General features: G+C 38.0%; 1 protein-coding gene across 1 annotated transcript; it reads right to left on the minus strand.

Annotated features, from left to right (window-relative positions):
- Positions 1-16,801: 16,801 nt before the first annotated feature.
- On the minus strand, positions 16,802-18,019 carry LOC27207571 (putative mediator of RNA polymerase II transcription subunit 29). Its single transcript, XM_016183256.3, has 2 exons — positions 17,800-18,019; positions 16,802-17,737 (listed from the first exon to the last, which is right to left on the minus strand). The coding sequence occupies exons 1-2, from the start codon at positions 18,016-18,018 to the stop codon at positions 17,216-17,218; spliced, it is 741 nt and encodes a 246-aa protein (XP_016025098.1). The 5' UTR covers position 18,019; the 3' UTR covers positions 16,802-17,215.
- Between the last annotated feature and the right edge of the window lie 3,015 nt (positions 18,020-21,034).

Consider the following 21,034-nt stretch of genomic DNA (forward strand, 5'->3'; position numbering starts at 1 on the left):
CCCAATGGGGGGTTTCTGGTTAGCTTGAGCTAACTGAAATCTTTTACGGTATCGGTTTGTTCTTAAATGAGCCAATTTATTGTGTTGAAAACTCAAATTATCTCAGCCACATTTGTCCTTTTGACCCAAATAAACTTGGTGTGCTTATTTAGGTACTATTGTCTAAATGGACATGGAAGTTTGCTTTGATAAGCAAAATGTTACAAAGAATAAATGTTTAAAAAACTAAATTTAAAACTAAATTTAAAAAAGTCATCAAATTAAGAGAAGCCACTGCAGGGATACCTGTAAAATTATTTTTCATCTCGCATGAAAAACGTGCTTGCATCTAACCACACAAACCACTGTCCTCCTTTCGTGATACCTTCGGTAAATTAACTGCTCCACATTTGCAACTTTATTTGAAGGGGTTGTTCGCCCAGCCACGTGCCGCATATGTGGGAAAAAATTTGTGCGGTGTGACCGCAATAAATCACAATTGAATATGACACAAGTAAGTTGACTCTTAAATCACTGTGGACCAAGGATGGTATGTTTGTGGGGCGGCTACGCACATTTGTCTAATGAGTTTGGAAATCTTGAGGAATAACAATTGTGTGGCATATAAAGTATGCGAGAGCTTCCACAGCTTACAGTGTTTACCTTCAAGAGGGCGGACAATCAGCATAAACTCCAAACGCAATCAAAATGTTGAAATAAACTTAACAAATCCCACGTAAACTTTGTTGTTGTTCTTTTTCGCTGCACATTTTCTCCACCTGTCAGCGGATAAAATTTGTTCGCCATGTTTAGTTCGCCAACGCGTTGACTTCGCATCTCCTCCACGAATTTCTCCGTTGCACACTGCGTATACGTAATAAATTTCACAATTGCCAGAGGAAAACTGTCCGCAAAAGTGTAATTGTAATGTTTGCTCTCTGGCTGCCTTTATCTTAGACCGTGTGCTAGGTTTTAGTTGGAATTTCTTGTATTTGCCAAGGTCTTGGAAATGTGAGCGAGGACAGGTCCTTAATCTATGCTACACATTTTTTGTCACCAAAGTAGTGTGTGCGCAGTTATACGTACACGAAATTGCCAGCTTTAGTTTGTAAAAGGGTGCCAAGTGTTGACTTGGGGGTCCATTGATGGTAAGGTTGTTTCAAGGTGTTTACACAGGAATTGAGTATCAGAATCGGTTGAAAGGAAACGATTTCGCAGCCATTGCATTGGGCCAACCTTTCGAAAGTCCCCTTCGACTGTCCAATAAATGTCAGGCATACATCTTGATATCCAATTTTAATTTGCTTTAATCACGCACTTGATGACATTCCCGACACTTGTCTCGAAAGGAATTCATTAAAAAAACGTCTTTGATAAAAGTACTAAAATGTGTTTGCAATTCATTAAACGATTGGAAAAGTTTCACTTGAATTTGACATGCAAAAGTGTCAAATTACATTACGTTAATTTGGATTCCTTTCGCAGGCGCACATTTTTTTGAGCTGCTAGCACTTGAACATTTTTTCAAGTAGCTAGACATTTACATTAAAGTACACTAAAGTAAAGCCAGCAAGCCTTAAATATTAAAACAAACAGCTAAGCGAAACTCGAAACACAAGCCAAGTAGAAAATCCAGTGCTGAATATTTTCCAGTAAAAAATTCTATTATTTGTATGTAGCTCTTATTGCTCGTTGTGCTGTCCAATTTATTTTCATTTTTAATTTCCTGACGTTTGGCAGTTTATTAAATGTTATTAGCTTACTAGTTTATTGGATTTCATGGTTTGCTGGCACAGTGTGTCGGTTCAATATTGACAGAGCTAGTTTGACTGCCTTTCATGTACGGCAATTATAAAGAATTCAAATTTCCAATTCGCTTTTTCAAATGCAAACCCCAAAATGGTGTCCAGACCTTGGATTTTACATTTTTAACTTGTATGGAGTACAAGGTCTGATCAAATATCCTTTGAGTTGTGTTGCTAGCGCCGTTGCCTGACTAATTTTCGCTAATGCAAAGAAGAAGCGTCGGCTGAGTGAAAATGGGTAGGGGTGGCATAAAAAAACTAATAAAATTTACGTTTATCCCTGAAAAGGCACTCGAAAATGCGCGCCTAATGCGCCCCTCTTCGGATGACGATGATGCTGATGGGGATGATGGTGATGATGGTGATGATGATGACGCGAAAGGCAGCTGAGCTTGGAAGACCTTAATATAGACAAGCACAGGACATGCCCCAAAAAGACGAGACCTTCGCCCCCTGGCCCCTTCCATCTATCCATCCATCCCAATCCCAGCTAAAGTGCCATCGAATTTCAATTCAATTTGCGAGGCAAGGCATTCGCTAAGGGTGCGAAAAAATTTCTATAGCATATTTTTGCGCGCCGCGTTTGACTTGAGCTCAATGAAGGTCGTTTGCAGGGGGAGTGCGTGGGGGCGTTGGGCGTGGAACCCTGAGCATGGGGGCGTGGTCCAGTGTATGAGTAATATTTGCGCAAAGGGTTAGCGAGAATCGCTGATATTGATAGTCGCGAGAGTAAGTAAGTCCGCTTTTGAAGGATTTAGGGTTTGGCCTCACAATTTCTCGTCTTTTCGCCTGTTCTTCTCTTTATTATATCACGTTTTCAACATAAATGCGTTAAGTGGGGACTTGGACTAACGGTTTGGGGGTGCTCGAAGGCGTATTTGAAAAGCGCTTAAATTCAGTTGAGCGGTCTTTCTTATTTATTTATTTTTTTGCTGAAAAATAAGTCTTGAGAATCGGCTGTACATCCTCTTAAATGTTATAGGCGTGTGTGAGCCCTTCTCCTTGTTGGCTTAAAGCCATATGAGCCCTCTCGGGCTTTCAATCGTGTTACTCTGGCGCAATTTTGATGACACTTGGGCCTGCTCATACTGACAGGGCTTAGCCCTAAGTTTATAATATTAGCTTCCAAAGTGAAAGAATAATCGAAAGGAACTTTCGTGAGTCTCATTTCCATGGTAGTGGGACGTACAAAAGCAGATAACCCCTTTAATGGAAGGTAAAAAATAATAATAAATATCAATAAATGAAAGTCTCTCAAAAATGTACCTGGAAATATTTAATAAATATCATAAAGTTCTTGAATTTCTTGTAGCAAATATAGTTTTGGGCGTTCTATTTAAAATATTTATTTTTACAATTTATGTTTGCTGTTGTTTGTTTTACACCGCAGGCCAACAGATTTTTACCTTTAAATTCAACTCCGCCCTTTGCCCTTCTATCCACCTTTCGTACTTACATTGTGCCAGCTGTTCCAGATTTATATGAAAAACTTGCAAGAAACCCAAGCATCGTACTTTCCAATTTGGCTGGCGATTTTTTCCGTTTAGTTGTGAGCAAAATGTGTGTTTTAGTGGCTTGGCATTAGCATGTTGGTTATACATAAAGCTGGGCATCTGGCACAAAAACTTGTGCAGGAGGCATTGTAAAAACGTTTGCATTGCTGTGCTTCGTATTGAGAAAGAAAAAAAGGTAACAAAAAATATGGTGAAATTGGTATGTTTTCGACTTTTGGCGTCGGAAATTTATGTTCCACAAATATGTGGCTTTATTTTTTGGCCACACCTTTCTCGGCTTTTTACTTGTGTGTATGGCTGGGTATGAAATTGTAAGATTACCATATATCGCCTTTTAAAGTTGGGTAACTTGGTTGTTAACTTGGTTTATATTAAAGGTTTTTGGATGACGCGTTGTCATCGCAAACAGGTAAGAAGCTCATCAATTAAATTTCGGCTTGTCAAGTTGTCAACGACTCCTCGACTGGACCAAACAAAAAGCATTCTGAGAATATGTCCCTTTTGAAATCAAATACAATGGAAGATCTAATATTATTTATAGTCTTGCTTTGATTTAGATGATTTCAAGTTGTCAGTTCATGTGACCATTCTATTCAAAGATATTCTTATTTTTATACTATGAGTTATGACTAAGGATATCGAATAACCATGTTAATTAATGCTAGATAAACGTTTCAATGGGAAATTGTAATTCTCTCTGAATAATATTAAATAGAATTTATATCTCTTAAATTCACATACTGACACTTACCTTTATCTATTAGCAGGCTAAATTTCAATGATTAGCGAATTCAGTTACGCTGGTTGTCTTGTCGAAGTTTGCGCAATAAAACCAACTTCTTTATGGGGAGTGAAGAGCACTTTGCCTTTGGAGTAATATCGCTACCATTATCGTCTCATTTTTCTTAGTTTTCCAACATTTTTCCGGGGCCCCGTTGGTGGGGAAAGCAGGAACTCTTTTCGCGCTTCGCCACTTCGACATTAGTTTCGCTTAGTGCGCAAAACTTGACCACATCGAACTGCAAGGCGTGCTGGAAAAACAAAAACCACTCGGCAAACTCAAGTTTATTGCCATCTTCTCAGTCTTAGTCTTTCCAGGAGTTCGGTGAAAAAAGTAACTTTTCTACACACGACTTTTCTGGACACTTTTTCCATATATATAAATATATGTATTGCAAAGTTTTTATATTTGCCCAACTTATGTTGGATACAACTTAAAAGAATGAAGTTTTGTTTTAGTTCAAAAAATATCCCCTAATGTTTGGCTTTTTGGTAAAGGAAGGTTTTGGTATTTTTTGATTAGTATATTTCTGCTTGTCAATTGAAATACATACATTTGTTAATTTTAACACATTCGAGTTCAAACTGGTTTTAATCCCTTATTCCCATGTTGCTGAAACTTTTTAGCTTATTTTAATTGAGAAAAAAATTATATTAAATTTTTTGCTTTTCATCCAAATTTGCCACGCATTTCTTTTTACAGTTTCGCGGGGCATAATAACAACATTAAATTTTTTAATGCCACATGCCGAGGGAAAAAGGGTAACCCAACCTGGTAAGCATTATGACCAAAGCCGCCCTAAAGCGCTTTTGCATAAAATTCATATTAGGCACAAGGCCGGCGAAAGAAGATATGAAATAAGTATGAATGAACACCAGCGAATTTTTTTATTCAAAAATATAATGAAAAGGAATTAATTATATGACTCGGCGAGTTAAAGGGAAGAGTGCCAGTGATATGAAAGATAATATTGTGGAGCTCATAATAAGATACATCTAAAGTATAGAATTTAATAAAAAATGTACGTACCTTATGCGGAGTAGGAAAGGGTTTAGCTTAGTTTAAAATCGTCATAAGAGTATGCAATTTATTTAAGATTTATTTAAAATGTCTGAGTCCCTATTATAGAACTTAACTTTGTCACGATTTCTGTGCGCCTTGCCTTTTCGCGAACTAATTGCTAAATATTTTTCATTAAAAATCAAATGCAATTTCGCTAAAAAAAAGTCTCAAGTGCCACACAAAAAACAAAAAACATTGAAAATTAATTAATGCCAATTTGTAAAAGCACTGAAATCGAAAACTTTTTGTTCACCAGCACTTTCATTACATCGCTGGCTTCAAACAAAAATGACCCAAAAAGTGAAAGAAAAAATTCTTTTCAACAAAAATTGTTCCTAAAGTTTTTAATAGAAATTACCATTTTGGTCGCTTGGCCGTTTGGTCAAGTGTCAATAATTGGAGCCCGAAGGACCCGTCCTGCAAAGCGCGATTCAAGGAAAAGCCGATTTCCAAAACCCAACCCCCCGCAATAATTTCATTTTCCCGCACTGCTTAAGTCGCCACTCTTGATTTCAATAAATTCTTGTAATTAGCGTCAGGCGTTCTCATTTCTCATTTGGGCCAACATTTTTTGCTCTTCAGTCGATTCCGCTGTCAAAATATGCAAATTGAATTTGTTCCTCACAGAAACTCACTCAAGTGGAAGTTCTGTTGGCCAAATAAAAGGAGTCGTCGCGAAGGTGAATGGCGAATGGGTTGGGTTGGTCGCCAATTCGAGTGACCTTTTTTTTCCGCTACCCTACCTGTAAGGCTGTGAGAATCTGGGATCTCTGTCAGGAATTTGGCACTGTGCTTAATTAATGACCAGGATGTATTTTATATAGCGCTTTTGCAGTATTTCATATTAAAATGCTAACTACAATGCCGCAGATGTTTATTAAAATATCCTTGGACAGTATTTTTTTGTTGGTGTCTGCTTCACATTCATTTAAGGCACAAGAAAGGCAAATCACAGTAAAATCATGACTTAACTAAACAACAAAGAAGAAATTACAACAAAAGGGATGGAAAATGCAAAACCGATGTCAACTAGCGTCAACCTAGAATACAATCCATTCCTTCGAGCCGTTCTAACCCAAAGCCCTTTGCTATATCAAGTCAGAGTACTGGGTGAAATTCCTAAGCAAAAGACAAAGAGAAGGACATGAAAGGGAAAATTATGCCTTTGGCAGTTTTTAAAACATTTTGCTGGCGATTTCCTTTTGTCGCTTTTTGTTCTTGCTCTTGTTCTTGCTGGCGTTGTATCCTTTTATCGTTGCTATTACTCGCATATTTGTTATAGAATGAATGTTTTCGCCTTCGCCCCCTTTGCAAAACAATGCCCTTGTTTGTTTTCCATTTGGTGGGGAATCCCGTCCACCACAGCTTGATCTGCATATGTAGCGATTTCTCGCAGTGTAATTATATACATACATATGTGTGCGTGCGTTGGTGAGCGAGAGCGCGAGATGCGGAAATGTACTGAAATGAGAAATTTCCGTTTCTGGTTCCGCTGTCGGAAGTAAAACAAACGCCGATAAAACAGTCCCACGACCCGAGCACAAGTGAAATGGGCAAAAACACTCGCAAAGGAAGACAACTGAAAGGTATAAATGATTGCCACTGATAATACGAGCATGCGAAATATTGAAACCAGTTGCATACTTTTCGGCGCACAGCCAAGAATTTATGAACCATTTCGCAGCTCCGGTCGGAGGGCATAAATCGAGGCAAGAGAGGGAGTCCTGACTCCTACTGGGCCTCCAAATGCGTTTTGGGCACTAACTAATGGCACATAAATAACAACTACTAACTAAAAAGTGATAACGCGCACCATGATCTGACCGACTTTTGTTTTCGGACTGGTTTTTGAGGCTTTTAAATAGTCTCGTAATAGTACAAGAACATAACTAAGAGAAGCTTCAATATGAGAAATAGAGATCTTCTACTTCTGAAATAAATAATAACTTTCAAATTATAGTAAATAGTGATAACCCAAATATAGGTATAAAATAAAGTATAAACTTGTACTTTCAATTTGAATAATTTTTTGTAATCTAGGGCATCTGTAAATTTTAGAAGACCAATAAGTTCTGTAATTGTGGAATGCCCCACCATTTTTAGCGCATTCCACGGTAGTTTTATGTTTGTTGTTTAGTTGGTTTTCTACGCAGCCACCGCTTACTACGCACATTAAAATTATGTTCGGAGTAATGTAGTCCGCACCTAGTGCCACCCCACAAAAGAAACATAAATATAGGAGAGAGGCAACGAGCTCCAAATGGACGACAGGATGGTGTTGCTGCTCTCGTGGACATTGGACAGTGGACACTGGCAATTACCGTTGCCGCAGTTGTCAGAGTTACGCTTTTCCTGCCTCCCCAGGACCTCACTGCCCGGGATGCCACCTCCTTTCATAATTCGCCATGACCTGGGGTCCTGGCTCATAACTATACCCACATACTGGACAGCTAACCGCCGCCTGCTTGAGGATTATTTGTGGTGCCTTTGGAATGCCAAGCTACATTGCGTATACGCAGCGTGTGACAATGCCGAAATACAATAACTGCGTATTTGATTGCCCCTGCTAATGTGTGCTCGCAATAAACAATCAATTTGTTGGAGAGCCGGCTGGCTATTGCTGCATTTGGTTTATGGTAATTAAATAATAAACAATACGTTACGTGGCTACAAATTTATGTGTTTTCCTGTGCCATGCCAATTAGTTCAATAAAATATTATTAATTGTATTGTGTGAATGAAGATATTAAAACAAGGCGAAAGCCCATTTTCAGTTCATTTGGGATGAACTTTTCCAACTTAACACGCAGTTCTAAGCAGAAAACAACCTACAAAGTGAGAAACATTCATCTGCATTTTATATTTCGGTTTATATGCCTACTCGCCCTCTGGTGACAAATAACACTAAATTAAAATTTTATTAGGGTCTTTATTGTGCGTCGCCAACGAGAAAACACACAAAAGGGAGAGCCAGTGGGAAAAAAGCTGGGAATATGTTTTAAATGTTTCGCAAAAGCAATTTTTTTGTTGTCTGCCGTCTGTGTGTTTGCCTTTTGGGGCCAGCAAACAAATGGCAAAAACAATGCTAAAAAAAGGGAGGGACAAAGAAAGAAAGCGAGAATTCCCCAAATTGATTAAAACTTCATAAATTTACATTTTTATCGCTGAAGCAAACAAATGCCACACGAAAAAAAACAAATAAGAAAAATGGCACAGGGCTCTGAAAATTCAACCCCAAACCCGGAAACAGAAAAAGCTAATTCAACACGTAAGGAAACAAAGGCAAAATACCCCGATACCAACATGAATATTTACACATGCTTTGGCATTGCAGAACTCTTCACACGATGGAGGAAAAAAAATGTTTGTCACCTGTTTTGGGTCTCTAAGCTGATTTGGATCCGAAAGCCAATGAATATGGGTACACCCGCATATACGGAGCAAAAAAGAGTCATTTGGGAACCAGCTTGGTGTTGGAGTTTTTGGTGGTTGGCCTTCTCCCAAATGGGGGATAAAAGTAAATTCACATCATCACAAAAATTATTAAGCAATCAGCCTCTGTTTTTGGTCTCTGTAAGCCCAGTTTTGGGTATGAAAAACCTCGCTTTCTAAGGGGTTTGTTTACCTGGGCAGAAAAGCCGGATGATTAAGCGAAAGTGATGGAGTGCCACGAGAATGGCGAAATGAGTGTTTAAAGCTAAGGCAACATTTTAGATTAATTTGTCTAATTAAAAAATGTTCAGATAAGAGGGTTTTTAATTCGTATAGTACAATTTTGATTCAGAATTGTACCTGAAAATTGGTCAAATTAAGTTTTGCTCGCGAAACTTTCAGGGTAGTGCATTTAATGAAATTTTTGGCAATGAAGGCAGGGAGCTGACATTTTGGGTGAGCTTAATGAAATTAAAAGACAAAGTCATTAAAAGCCAAGTTGGCTTTTTAACTAAGTTGACGGGTCCGAAACTCTAAAAAGCTTTCTTAACTTCCGCTGTAATTAAAGAGTCCGCCCGAACAAAAGGCTTAAAATATAGTTTTAAGCTTATCAAGTTTGTTCGCCGATTAGTGAATTTGTTTCAGGTGTGGGCGGGGTCGATAAGGACTTGGCATTAAGGATGGCGTTTGGAGGTGATAGCAGCGGAGTAGAGTCAACAGCCATTACGGCTATACTGCAAAATGCAATTCAAGGAGCACCACACACTCACACTCGCACTCACTTCTATTTATACGCACACAAGCAAACAAGTAACCCACACACATTACAAAACATGATGGCAGCAATTACAGTTTTTTGGAAAAGTGCCCAAAGGACACGCTTAGCTTTGAATAGGCAAATTTTTGATGCCCTAAAGAAAGTTCAATTAGACCTTTAAAAAAAAAGGGGATAAAAGGGTTTAAAGAAAAGTTATAATAAAGAAATTATAAGGCAATCCATATCCTAACCAATAAATATAAAATATTACAATACACAATTATTGTAATACAATAATAATAGTACAATTCTTTCGCTTATAATATTTCTGCATACTTTTTTCTTATCATCCTGTCATTCAATTTACGGACTTATAACTACCTTGGAAGAGTACCCACTTGAAAAGGAAGAGGCCCCAAAAAGAAATGCAAACAGAATTCGCATAGAGGCAAAGTTTTCCATGGATAACGAGACACTGCACAGTATCGCAATGTGAGTACTAACCCCTTCTAACTACATAGATTTCGGGTGCGAAGGCGGCTGAGCAAAAATGCAGCCGATTCCCCGTTCTCCCTGGCAAAACAATACCAATGCGCAATGACCCAAAACTAAACACCGAAGACACTAAAAAACAAGTGAAAAAAGCAGCGAATCGAGTGAGCGGACGTCGAAAAAACATTACGGCCGTGCTTTTCAGTTTTGTTTTTATGGTTGCAGGGGCATCCGGAAAAAAGGGCGGGAATAGAGCCATATGACGACGTTCATTGCGACCGTTTTGCTGTTGTTCTTCAGTGTCTATCAGGTCGGTTCCGAATTTCCAAAACTCCTTTTTTATTTATTCAATTATTTTTGTATAGAATCGATTTCAGTAAACTCAAATCTACCTAGGATTTCTTAAGCCAATTATATTTACATTCTTATTTGTCAAAAATAGTTTTAGTTATTTCGAAAATTTTTCAAATTTTTTTAGTAACAGCATCAATTATTTTCAAATTTTTAGACGATTTTCAATTTATTTGAATTTCAAAATCGGAACACCACGAACGATTTTTGTGAGTATGCATGTGTCTGTGCGCTGGCATAATCAACAATATTTTGAGTGCTTTTTGTGTGAAGTTTTGTGATTTTTTTCGGATGTTTGCTTTTTGTTTCGCGATTCGTTTTTAGCAGTTTCCCAGCCTCTGCTGATGACTATGTTTTTGTTTCTGTTGCTATTTCTTCCGCCGAAGAGGGTAACTTTTTGGGGCATTGTCTGATGACTGTCAGCTTACTGACGATTTTTTTTTCAGTTTTTATTTTCAATGAGTTGAGATCGTGTTTTTTTTTTTTTAAATATCCGACGAACGACCTTTGAAGTGGAATGTCGTGTGGCGTTGAGTGTAATAGTGTGTTTTTCATGCGGAAGTTTATTAACGCTTAAAGCTGATCAACTGCCTAAAGTTAATTTAAATAATTTCAAATGATTTGCATTAATTATTTTCCCTTTTATTTGATTTTGCAAACTATTTTTGGCTCCTATATTTCTTAGTAGATTCTCTTCAGAGAGCCGTGGAAAAAGTTCTGGCCACAGTTTTTCATGCTGGTTCTTGTTATCTTGTTAAAGCAAAACTTTAACTTTGCCAACTTGTCTTTACGTTCACACAGATACTTAATTCTTTATCTGCGTGTGGGTGTGCTTGTGGGTGTGATTGCGATTGTGGCTGCGGCTGTGGGTGTGGGTGGGAGTGTGCAGCGGTGCAACAACAAATGGCCAGGACTTGGACTTTGGGCTTAGGTCCCTTGTCTGGCACATATCAAATGCAACATTTGCGCACCAATAGCCTGGCAGCTCCTAAGAACGGGTAGAAAAACAACATAAATTTCCACTTAAGTAAGTGTTTAAAAGAAAGATGCAGCCGAGCGAAGACAGCACCAGACCTCTGATAAACGATGTCTGAGAAAATAAGAATGAAAGGGGTGAGGCCAGCAATGAGCTCCTCCATTGTCCGGCACCTCAAAAAATTGCAAGCTTTATATTTTTGAAAGACGATAATAAATGTATATTTCTTAAATTTATTTAAATAAATATAAAATATGGTAATGATAGATAGTAATAAAATAAATGTGATGTATGTTGTATTGTAAAATTTGTTATTTATATTTTATTATTGAATTTTTTTTTAGAAGAGGTAAGCATTAGCAACTTTTGTATTTCTTTTCCAAAGCGTACTTGTCCTTCGGTCTGGCTATGCAAATGTTTCCTGCTGTTTTCCTCCTCAGACGATCTGTGTCTAACCAACCATTTAGGTACCACCCTTTCGTCTTTCGTATTCCTCGGTGGAAATATGCAAAAGTGCCAAGGCGCTCAGTTTTGAAAGTTTGACGCCACTTACTGGGTCTGGGGTCCGGTCAGAAATTTGACTTGGCGCTGCAGTTGAAGTTTTGGTTGATGGCTGAACTTCTGCGCTTAGCTGAAAAAACAAATAAAGTATGACGCACTCCCGCAGTGGGGTTTCGGAGTTGGGAGTTTTATCCTGCTCCTATTCCGTAATGAGAACGATCCAATTGGGAGCGGAGCGGTACCTGAAGTGGGCTTAACTGACCGTCGAAATAACGACATGGACAAATCCGCAAGTAATCCAATGCGAACAGTTCGAACATTTGGCTAAAACGATAAGCAAAAGGGGGGACGGTGCTGCCAAAGGGAGGCCCGCAGGCAACCCAAAATAGCAGAAAAATGTTTTCCACCTCAAACCCAAACCCAGCAACGGATGGTAGAAGTGAAAAATCAAATGAAAAACTTTCTTGCAGTCAGGTGAAATGGCAGAGCTGCTGCTGCTGCATTTGAACTTTTAGCCTTTTGGTTGTGCGAGTTTGGTTGAGTTTTCTGCTGAAATGGCGGAAAAACCCCGTGCAGAAGAAAGAGAAAAATGGGATAGAATGGGGAAGAAGAAGGCGGCAGAAGCCAGAAAAGATGGGCGAACATTCCTTGGAGTTGAGTTTTGGGTATAGCTTTCCCATCTTAGCCATTCCGGTTGCCGTAAAGCATCGTTCCCCGAAAATTCCATGGCGTATCCACCGGCTCGGGATTCTCCGACTTCGGGGGATTGGAAAGTTGTGGCGTGCAAACACATGCGTTAAATGGGCGGCCATTTTCATAGGTTGGGCATCAGGAGAGGCTTCACTATGAGTGTACTTCCGCTGCAGCAGGCTAAACTTCCGACAGCCCAAACAAAATGAATGTGCGAGCATTTACCTTCGAGGCTGCCAAGTCTTCAAGCCATTAAAATGCTTTTAATCAAATTAGTGCAAATATTAGCGTGTACGGTATAGAGTTACGACGTAAGCCACAATTGCCTGCATACCGACGTTGAAATCAGGTTGAATTTTTCAAGAAACATGTTCCAGATTTCCTTTTCTGATTGGCAAAGGAGTACTTTAATTAGCCAAGTGACAGATTCAGGGAAAAAACGCCTTCAGACTGAGTATTCAATTAGGCCAGATGGATGTTAGAACTACAGGCTAAGCCTGCAGCTTGACTACTTTTCTTGTCAGGAAATTAATGTGTGTGAATGTCTGAATTTATATTAATATTTTAATAATGAAACTTAAGAAAAAATGGAAAATAAGGTATGGCAGAATTTAATATTTATTATAATCCAAGTGTAAGTATTATCGAATATACATTCCTATTATATTCTATTAGAAACTACTAATAATTATATTATTACACTTGTTTTAAAAGCAATCAAATGTTAAGATGCCAATTTATAAATTCCTTCAGATATCAGACTTAACATTATGCACATGGTAACATTTACCAGTATTTTCCTCTGTTGGGACAATTTCCCAGCCATGTGGGACATTTTTGTGCGAATTCGAATGTGCCGTAAAAGCTCAGCAAGTTTTTAAAATGAAATTTTCTCTTTGTACTCTTAACTTGTGTTCTCTTAATTTTAGTATAAATAAATATATAAATAAACGTGTAAATGAAACCTTTTAATTATAATTATGTCACACAATTTTATACATTATCTGAAATGTAAAATATAAAAGCAATAACAATTATTAATTTTAATAATATTGTTACTTGTGCTCCCTTTGACGAATGCCTACTCTCTTAGAAGCACTTTTCCCACTGACCTACAACGGCTGTTCTGGTAACAGGCCAAAGACCGATTCTCGATTCCCAATTCCCGATTCCAAGTCGCGTCTGGGTTCGAGTCGAGTTACATACTTCAGCAAATGTTGTGATAGGTTGCGGGCTGCTTTTGGCCCTCTGAAAACGCAGCATCACTTTGGGCCAAGTAGATACGAATACGACCAAGTGGGTCGTGGCTCAGTCTGTTCGCAATGAGTTGGCTCAAGGAGATGACCGAAAAACTATGAAAAGCGAGATTTTCATACAATATTACTTGTAAGTTGTTTTGGGCATTATGTGTTTTAGTTGCAACTTTAATTGAAATTAAAGCAAGTGGGGAAATTTAATCAAAATGTGTAATAATAAAAAATAATTCATGCATATTGAATGGCTTAAAGCATATAAATTTGCATTTGCGTTGGATGGATACACTTTGTTTATGTATATATAGTAATAACATAACTACATATCCTTTATTGTCGCTCAGTACCATAAATAACCCCAATTTGCCATAAGAGTACATGAATATTTCGGTCTCTTCTCTTGTCACACCTTAAAATAAGTTTTATCTGAAAGCACAGCATGGGTATAAAATAATTCAAACGACTAGGGGAAAAAGTGGAAAGCTCATTAAACACTTGCTAAATCACACTTATGCCCCATTAGAGCACAAAAAAAGCGAAAAATGGTTGAAAAGCAGGGGTGGTAGGGCCCACCAGGAGACCCACAGACCCGGACTCGGATTCAGACCCACAATCCCAATCTCTGTCCCCGATCCCAGGGCGACCAGACTAGACCCGAACTTTGAACCCAACAAATAACCCGCGGCGCGGCAACTCTGGCAGATGGAAATGAGGCGAACGATGGACAGCATGGGTTTAATGCCAAGGCTGACAAAACTAACTCGGCTACTTTAACCCCTGCTGACCAATAAAGCCGCTTGTGTGATGTACGGGGCAACAATGAAAAAGTTTAGCCAGCAACACATGTTCAAACCGAAACAGTGGAACACCGAAGCTGCGAGTGGCTGGATCCCAAATAAAATTAAGCACATTAAAAAATGCTTCACAAATTTACAAATCTCTGGGAGAGATAAAACGCTCGATTAACGAGGAGAATGAATGGAATACAGGGAATATGGACCAAAAAAGGTTAACAAGGGCAGAGTGTTTTGTGAAAAATGAGGTGGTACGCTAGGTTTATGCCCTGCTTCCAATCTCATTTTCAGATGCACATATTAGATAAGCGCCCCACTCATACCCATCCAGTTAAATCTGCGCTGTTACGATCTCATTACTCCCCAAAACTTTGGTTTCATTTCCCGGCACATTGCTAATAGTTTTGACCTCAACAACCGAGGCCTCACCACACAAGCATCGCACTCGCTTTATCATATAAAAATACAACGGTGTACATACATAACAGCAACTCAATTAAGGACTTTATTAACTCTTGCCTTTTTCGGACAGCTACAAATGTGCTACGAGTAATGAAGGTAAGCTTTCAAAAAGCAAAACCAGTATAAAAAGGAAAAAATATTTAATTGAATTTTACAGTATATTTTAGTCATGCGAAACAAGATATAAATCAATACTTTATTCGTTATAAGCAATTAGAAAATCTTATAACAATTTTTTAAACTAAAAAGTATTAAAATAAATACCTAAAGACTAGGTAATTACCATGATTAACTAAATTTTAACGCTTGATATAGTATTTAAAAATGTGATAGGCTAATAATGTATGAATGAAATAAAATTGTTGAGCTAAATTTGAAGATAAATTGTCAAGCAGAAAAATAAACTGTGTTGCAAAGGGAACCAGGCACCCAAACTCCCAAGCAGAAATAAAATCAGGCACTCCGCACCGGAAAAGCTCGCGGGAAAATGGTATTGCCTACCGGGAGCCCTTCATCTCACCCTGTGTGCACACAAATTATGCGTAATAATTTTATTTGCATGTTTTATTTAATTTTTCATGCCACTCTGATTACGAAATTGAATTGGCAGCTTAGTTTTATGCGCTCAGCTACTTGAACGGAGCAATGATTTCAATGGCCAGGTGGGCGAATCCCACCCCCCGTTGTCATACAATTAGCAAGGTCGGATGGATATAGCCAAACACCAGCCCCATTCCCAACCCCACCCATCATCCGGCTACAACCGAATTCCAGCAACTTTCTAATGATGTTCGTCCGAAATTTCGCTCTGGTCTCATCTTCAGTTTCATTTGCTTTGACGTCGACATCGTTTCATTTTACTGATTTTCTTTGTTGCTGTTGCTCTCGCTGCTGATTTTGTTGTTTCTTGCCTTTCTTCAGTCACCCGAAATTTAATGCTGAATCATTACCAAGGAGAAATTGTGGGCCGAGGTGGAGAAAGCGTCCTCCTTTCCTCCTCCTGGCTGGCAACTTAAATGCGCTTAAAATTAAATCTGATTTCATGAATATTGATTGATTGCTTTTACCTTGAATGAAAATCCGCTTCCGTGCTACTTTTTCTTGGTGGTTTTTTTCTGGTTGCCTCCTTCTCGTACCTGGCCGCACATCCTGTTTTCCGGTCCCTCTATCTCGGTATTGTTTGGCCTGAATTTCCCACACCCACTTGGTTTCCTTTTTGGGTAAGTTAAATTAATGAGCTTGAGTTGCCGCCTCACGGTAGCTTTCTTTTTCTTTTTGACCAACTTTTTGTAAAATATTTTGACCAGAAATAAGATGATTTAATTGAGTGTAAGGATTGCGTCTTGTATTTAAAATGGTTTGGGAGTATTAAATAAATATATATATATTTTTGTTAGAGATAAGCATATGCAACCACCCACGATTTATATTCCTTTTATATAGGAATAGTAAGTTTCAAGGCAAATAATCTCAAGAATTAAATTGAATCGAAGATTGCTTTTAGCTGTGCCAAATCATTTTAATTAAGATTAGCTAATGCATTTAGTTTACAGGCTTACGAAGGGCTTTCTGTCGCCGATTTTGCCAATCAGCCGCAGACAGTCGAAGAAATTGATGAGAAGAGAAACTGGTAACAAAAATAAGCAGGAAGCAAAACAACAAGGGAAACGAATTTCCTGTTGAAAAACAATAATAAATAACAAAGGAAGGACAAACCACAAACAGACTGAGAAACACATGCAAACAAGCTTAGAATGAGACAGGGAAATACGAAAAAGAAGAAATGACAAATTCTCGTTGAAGGGAAACAGCTGGAAAACGCACTCGGAACGTCCTTCTATTTTCTTTTCCTGCTTTCCTTTTTTTCTTATATTAAAATTTCTTTTGGTTTCAGCAGCTGGCATAGGTTCGATAGATGGGGAGGATGGGGTAAAAAATATTTTACTTGTCTGTGGAAATCAAATTTCGGTTTTTATTTTCTTATAGATATTTGTCCTTTATTTCTGTCATGCCTTGATTTTCTTTTCGGCTGTCCTTGAGGCGAGTGGGTGAGTGTGTTTGTTGCTGTCAGTTTCAGTTCCGCTTTTGGGGGACGCTAACTTTTGACTTCCTGTCAATGGTGACAGCTGCAGCGGTCTAGCTGACCTTTCTCTCCATCGCTTTCCCCCGTTTTCCAGACGGTTTTCAGACCGCACTTTTCATTTCTTGAATCGAGGTTTCACCAGTTTTTTTGAGCGTTGGTCCATGTCTACTGCTGTTTGATATGTATTTATTTATTAAAAGTTTCGAATCGCTTTCTTGCTTATCTTTAATTTATGAATAATCTTTTAATTGGGATATATTTACTGCATTATTAGTTAAATGTTTCAAGACTGTCTATAAACTCCAGCATCGCTGCCTGAATTACCACTGGGATTGTAATTAACATTTTGATAATGATGATAAGTTGGACTATTTGTATTTTTAGTATTAGCCGTAGGTGGGTTTCCTAAATTAGTTTTTCCGGAATTATTGTTAAGATAATTATGAGCATGGAAATTTGTACTGTGTGTAAAAGTTTTTCCGTCTGAGTCACTGGGTGCCTGATTGTTTGCAGTATTGGTTTTTCCACCTGCGTTATTGGATGGCTGACTATTCATCGTATAAGTAGGCATTTGACTATTTGTTGTAAAAGTTTTGCCTCCGCTATTATTAGTATTTTGAATGTTTGTTATAGATGACACTCCGCCCTTTTTTTTTAAGGTCGGACTATTTCCACCCGTATTACCAGTTGACTGTTGACTGTTTGTGCCAGAAGTTTTTCCACCTGCATTGTTGAATGGCTCGCTGGTTTGTTCGTATGGACCAGGCTCGAACTCTCCTCCAGTGTACCGCATTCCATAAATTACCTGAAAACAACATGTTTTTCAATAAAGTGACCCTTCAAAGAAAATACAATCTTTGGCCTCACCCTATTAACGTCACAGCAAGTCTCAAACGAAAAGCACTGCCTGTTGAAATAAGCAGCGGGATTTCTTTGCGTGCTGCGACCATCTTTACAAAAAAGCGTGGGCACACACGCATACATCTTGTTCGGTCCACAATATCCTCCAGCCTGGGCGGTACTGAACAGAAAGAAGCTCATTAGGACAATTTCCCATTGCACCGACATGGTAACCCGAGAACTCATAACTGAGATCGAACTCGAGTAAAGATTCGCATTTATACCGCTCAAAGTGTTATCTCTTCGTGGAAGTCATTGCTGCGGGCCTTATCGGCTTTAAATTAATCAGAGGTTCTGTGAAATATTATAAAAAAATATATATGCATTTTCCGAATCAAAAGCCAAGTCATTTTGCCTTGATCTGAGAATCAAAACCAACAGCACACACATTTTTAAGCTTTGCTTGAATTGTTTCAAGCGCTGAAATGCACTTACATAAATTTAACATGCAATATCAAATGCGGTTTTGGCCGAGGAGGAGATACATTTTTTCGTAACTTGGAAACTAAGCCAATATGGATTTACAAAAGTAGAGCAGTAAAGGGCATCCAGGCTCTGTTTTGCACTTTTGCGACCCACAAATCCATCTTCTAAGGCACCTTCGTTAACCTAGATTGTATGGCAACAGCATTTCCATGGAAAGCGCATTAAAAGCGAGAGTTTGAAGTGTGTGGGTTAGTTAGGGCCGGAATGGAATCCTGAATAGAAACCCAAGGAAACGCATTGCACGCTGGCCACAAAAGTGCTGGATACTCTGGCGGTGCACTTGACTGCAGCGACAATGCGATTCGGATTGTTAGAAGGCAACAGGAAACGGCCAGAACGATTCTACAATCGAATCGAACAAGGTCCAACAATAGTGACTAAAAGCACGGTTGGTAGTTAGTTGCTCAGAAAATGTTGGCTAGGATTAAAGAATGTTTTAATTTAAGGGAAATAGAATTAGCCCTATACCTGGATACATAGAATACAAATGAGTGTAAAAATCGTTCGGCAAACTCTGTAAGCTCACAACAAAAATATGAAGTAGAAATACAGAGATGAAGTGCTGCAAAAATGGGAATTCACGAAGGCGCAGTATACGTTAGGACACTCACAATTTGTTTTCAAGTTTTGTCAGATTTTTTGATTTTTTTTCCCTGCTGGGCAAAAATACAATTTCCGTATAAGTTGAAAAACAAACAAGTTTCTTTCGTCTGCCAATTTTTAACGTTCTGCCAGACTTAACCCAAAAAAAGAGACTCTTTCTGTCTTGCTCGTCCTTTCTCGATGAAGCAAAAGTAAATTTCCACTTGCAGTCAATAATCAACTAAGCATAAAATAGTATTTGAACTATTGATGCAGCAAAAATGTGCTGCTTCCCTTGCTCGACTTATAGCAGAAATATGGGAAAACAAAACTGGGAATCCGCTTTAACTTGAGCATGGACTCTGCCAAAGTTGGGGGAATCCAAAACTTTGTATTTTATTTTATGTGCGTTTGGCTCTTCCTATACGTACAGCCGGTAATACGTATACTTGAAATTCTGCACATGCTCTCACTCAATTGAAGTTCAATTATTTTCTTGGCAAATTTCTATTTGTTACGCACAGGTGTAGGTAAAAATAATCGGAAAAGCTGCAGGCCAAAAAATATATTCGGGTAAAAAAAAGTGGTAAGTGGTCGAATGGAATGGAAAAAGGGACAGCGGTGACCTGTAGGCAAAAGATTTCTAGCTAATTTGCGGCAATAACATCAAAGCTGCCTTTTGGCCTTTTCAGTTACCCTTTTTCATCCCTTGCCCAATTGGCCTTGTACGCCTTTTTTTTTGGTTATATGGACATTTGGTTGATGGCGTGGTGCGCACAACCGATGGTTAAATGTTGCGTTAAATATTTGTGGGGCCTCTTGGGGCGAGACAGCTTTAAAATAGCCTAATTTACAAAAGCCCATGAAGCACAGTAACCCTGCTTAAATCATTTTGCTTACCTCCAACGTTTGGTATAAAGCCAAAGTCATACAAGTTATACAAAATAAACAAAAAATTGCATAAAATAAATAATGATGGCTATAAATGCCCCAAAAATACTGCCAGAAATTATAACAAAAGTCTGATCCAAGAATATTTCGGTATATGAAAATTTAAAATTAAAATAATATATGTTTTAAATTGTTTCCTATTTTATCTTATGAGCTTTTTCACTCACTTTCGTCTCCCCAATTTTCCAAACTCCCACCTCTTATTTCTTTTTTTTCCTGTCTGCAAAGTTATAACCTTGCTTTTCTTATCTGATTGTCTTCAAGTGCAATTACTTGTTTACAACTGCTTGCGTGTTTTTATTTGGGTTCTCAGCTTCAAAAATGTAATAAAAAAAGAACCTTCATTTTGCGACGTTGTTGGGGATTTGAAAATTATATATAATTTAGATAAAATTAGTAATTAAATATTGAAGAAATTTAATTAATAAAAACCTTGGTCTTGGCTTTGTCAAATGACAGTAAGTATTCTACTCTCACTTTCCGTTTATTAGGTACAAAAGTTTCTAAATTTTTGAGCAGCCTATATCATCAACTTGCTCATTAAGTAAACGAAAAATATACAGACCCGAAAAAAACTAATCGAAACAAGATGGAAAAGGGCAAAGGATCATAGAGGGCACAGGCAAACAGAATTCCGAATGGCATACAGAAACAAAATCCAAAATGCAATGAAATGTAATGGAAATGCATAAAAAAAAGAAAAACTATTTGCGATGGGTACATCTGCACATATGAAGTTGTATAAATCCATGGCTATGTCCTATGTATCGAACTCTATACGATAATTCATTAGTGGCTTCAACGGTCCGTAAAATTGAATTATGCTTTTGTTGATGATTTCATTTCGTTTTAGCCGTTTCACAATTTTCATTTAACGATTTTCATTTCGGGGCTCAACGAACAGTTACGTATAATTAGAAATTCGCTTTTTCGTTCTAGTTTACAACAATATTTTCTTTAGCCATGGAGAGCATTCATTTATCCCTGTGGGTAGTCCTACGTCGTATCTAACATGCAATTTGTATCTTTCTGATAATTAAATTTACATTTAAAATATTTGTTTAGGCTATTTGTTTCCATATTTATTGTTTCAGGTATATTTAGTAGCTTTATAAGAGATTATATTACACTGTGGCTCATAACTTAGGTGGACTAAGCCTATAAATCTAGCTAAACACATTAC

This window comes from Drosophila simulans, chromosome 2L, assembly GCF_016746395.2.
Source record: "Drosophila simulans strain w501 chromosome 2L, Prin_Dsim_3.1, whole genome shotgun sequence".
Taxonomy (NCBI): Eukaryota; Metazoa; Arthropoda; class Insecta; order Diptera; family Drosophilidae; genus Drosophila; species Drosophila simulans.

Excerpts from the sequence above, each read along its gene's own strand:
- LOC27207571 (XM_016183256.3), bottom strand. The coding sequence starts at position 18,018 with ATGAGTTCTCGGGTTACCATGTCGGTGCAATGGGAAATTGTCCTAATG. Across the intron at positions 17,738-17,799 it reads CTTGCTGTGACGTTAATAGG|GTAATTTATGGAATGCGGTA; the intron begins GTGAGGCCAAAG and ends TGTTGTTTTCAG.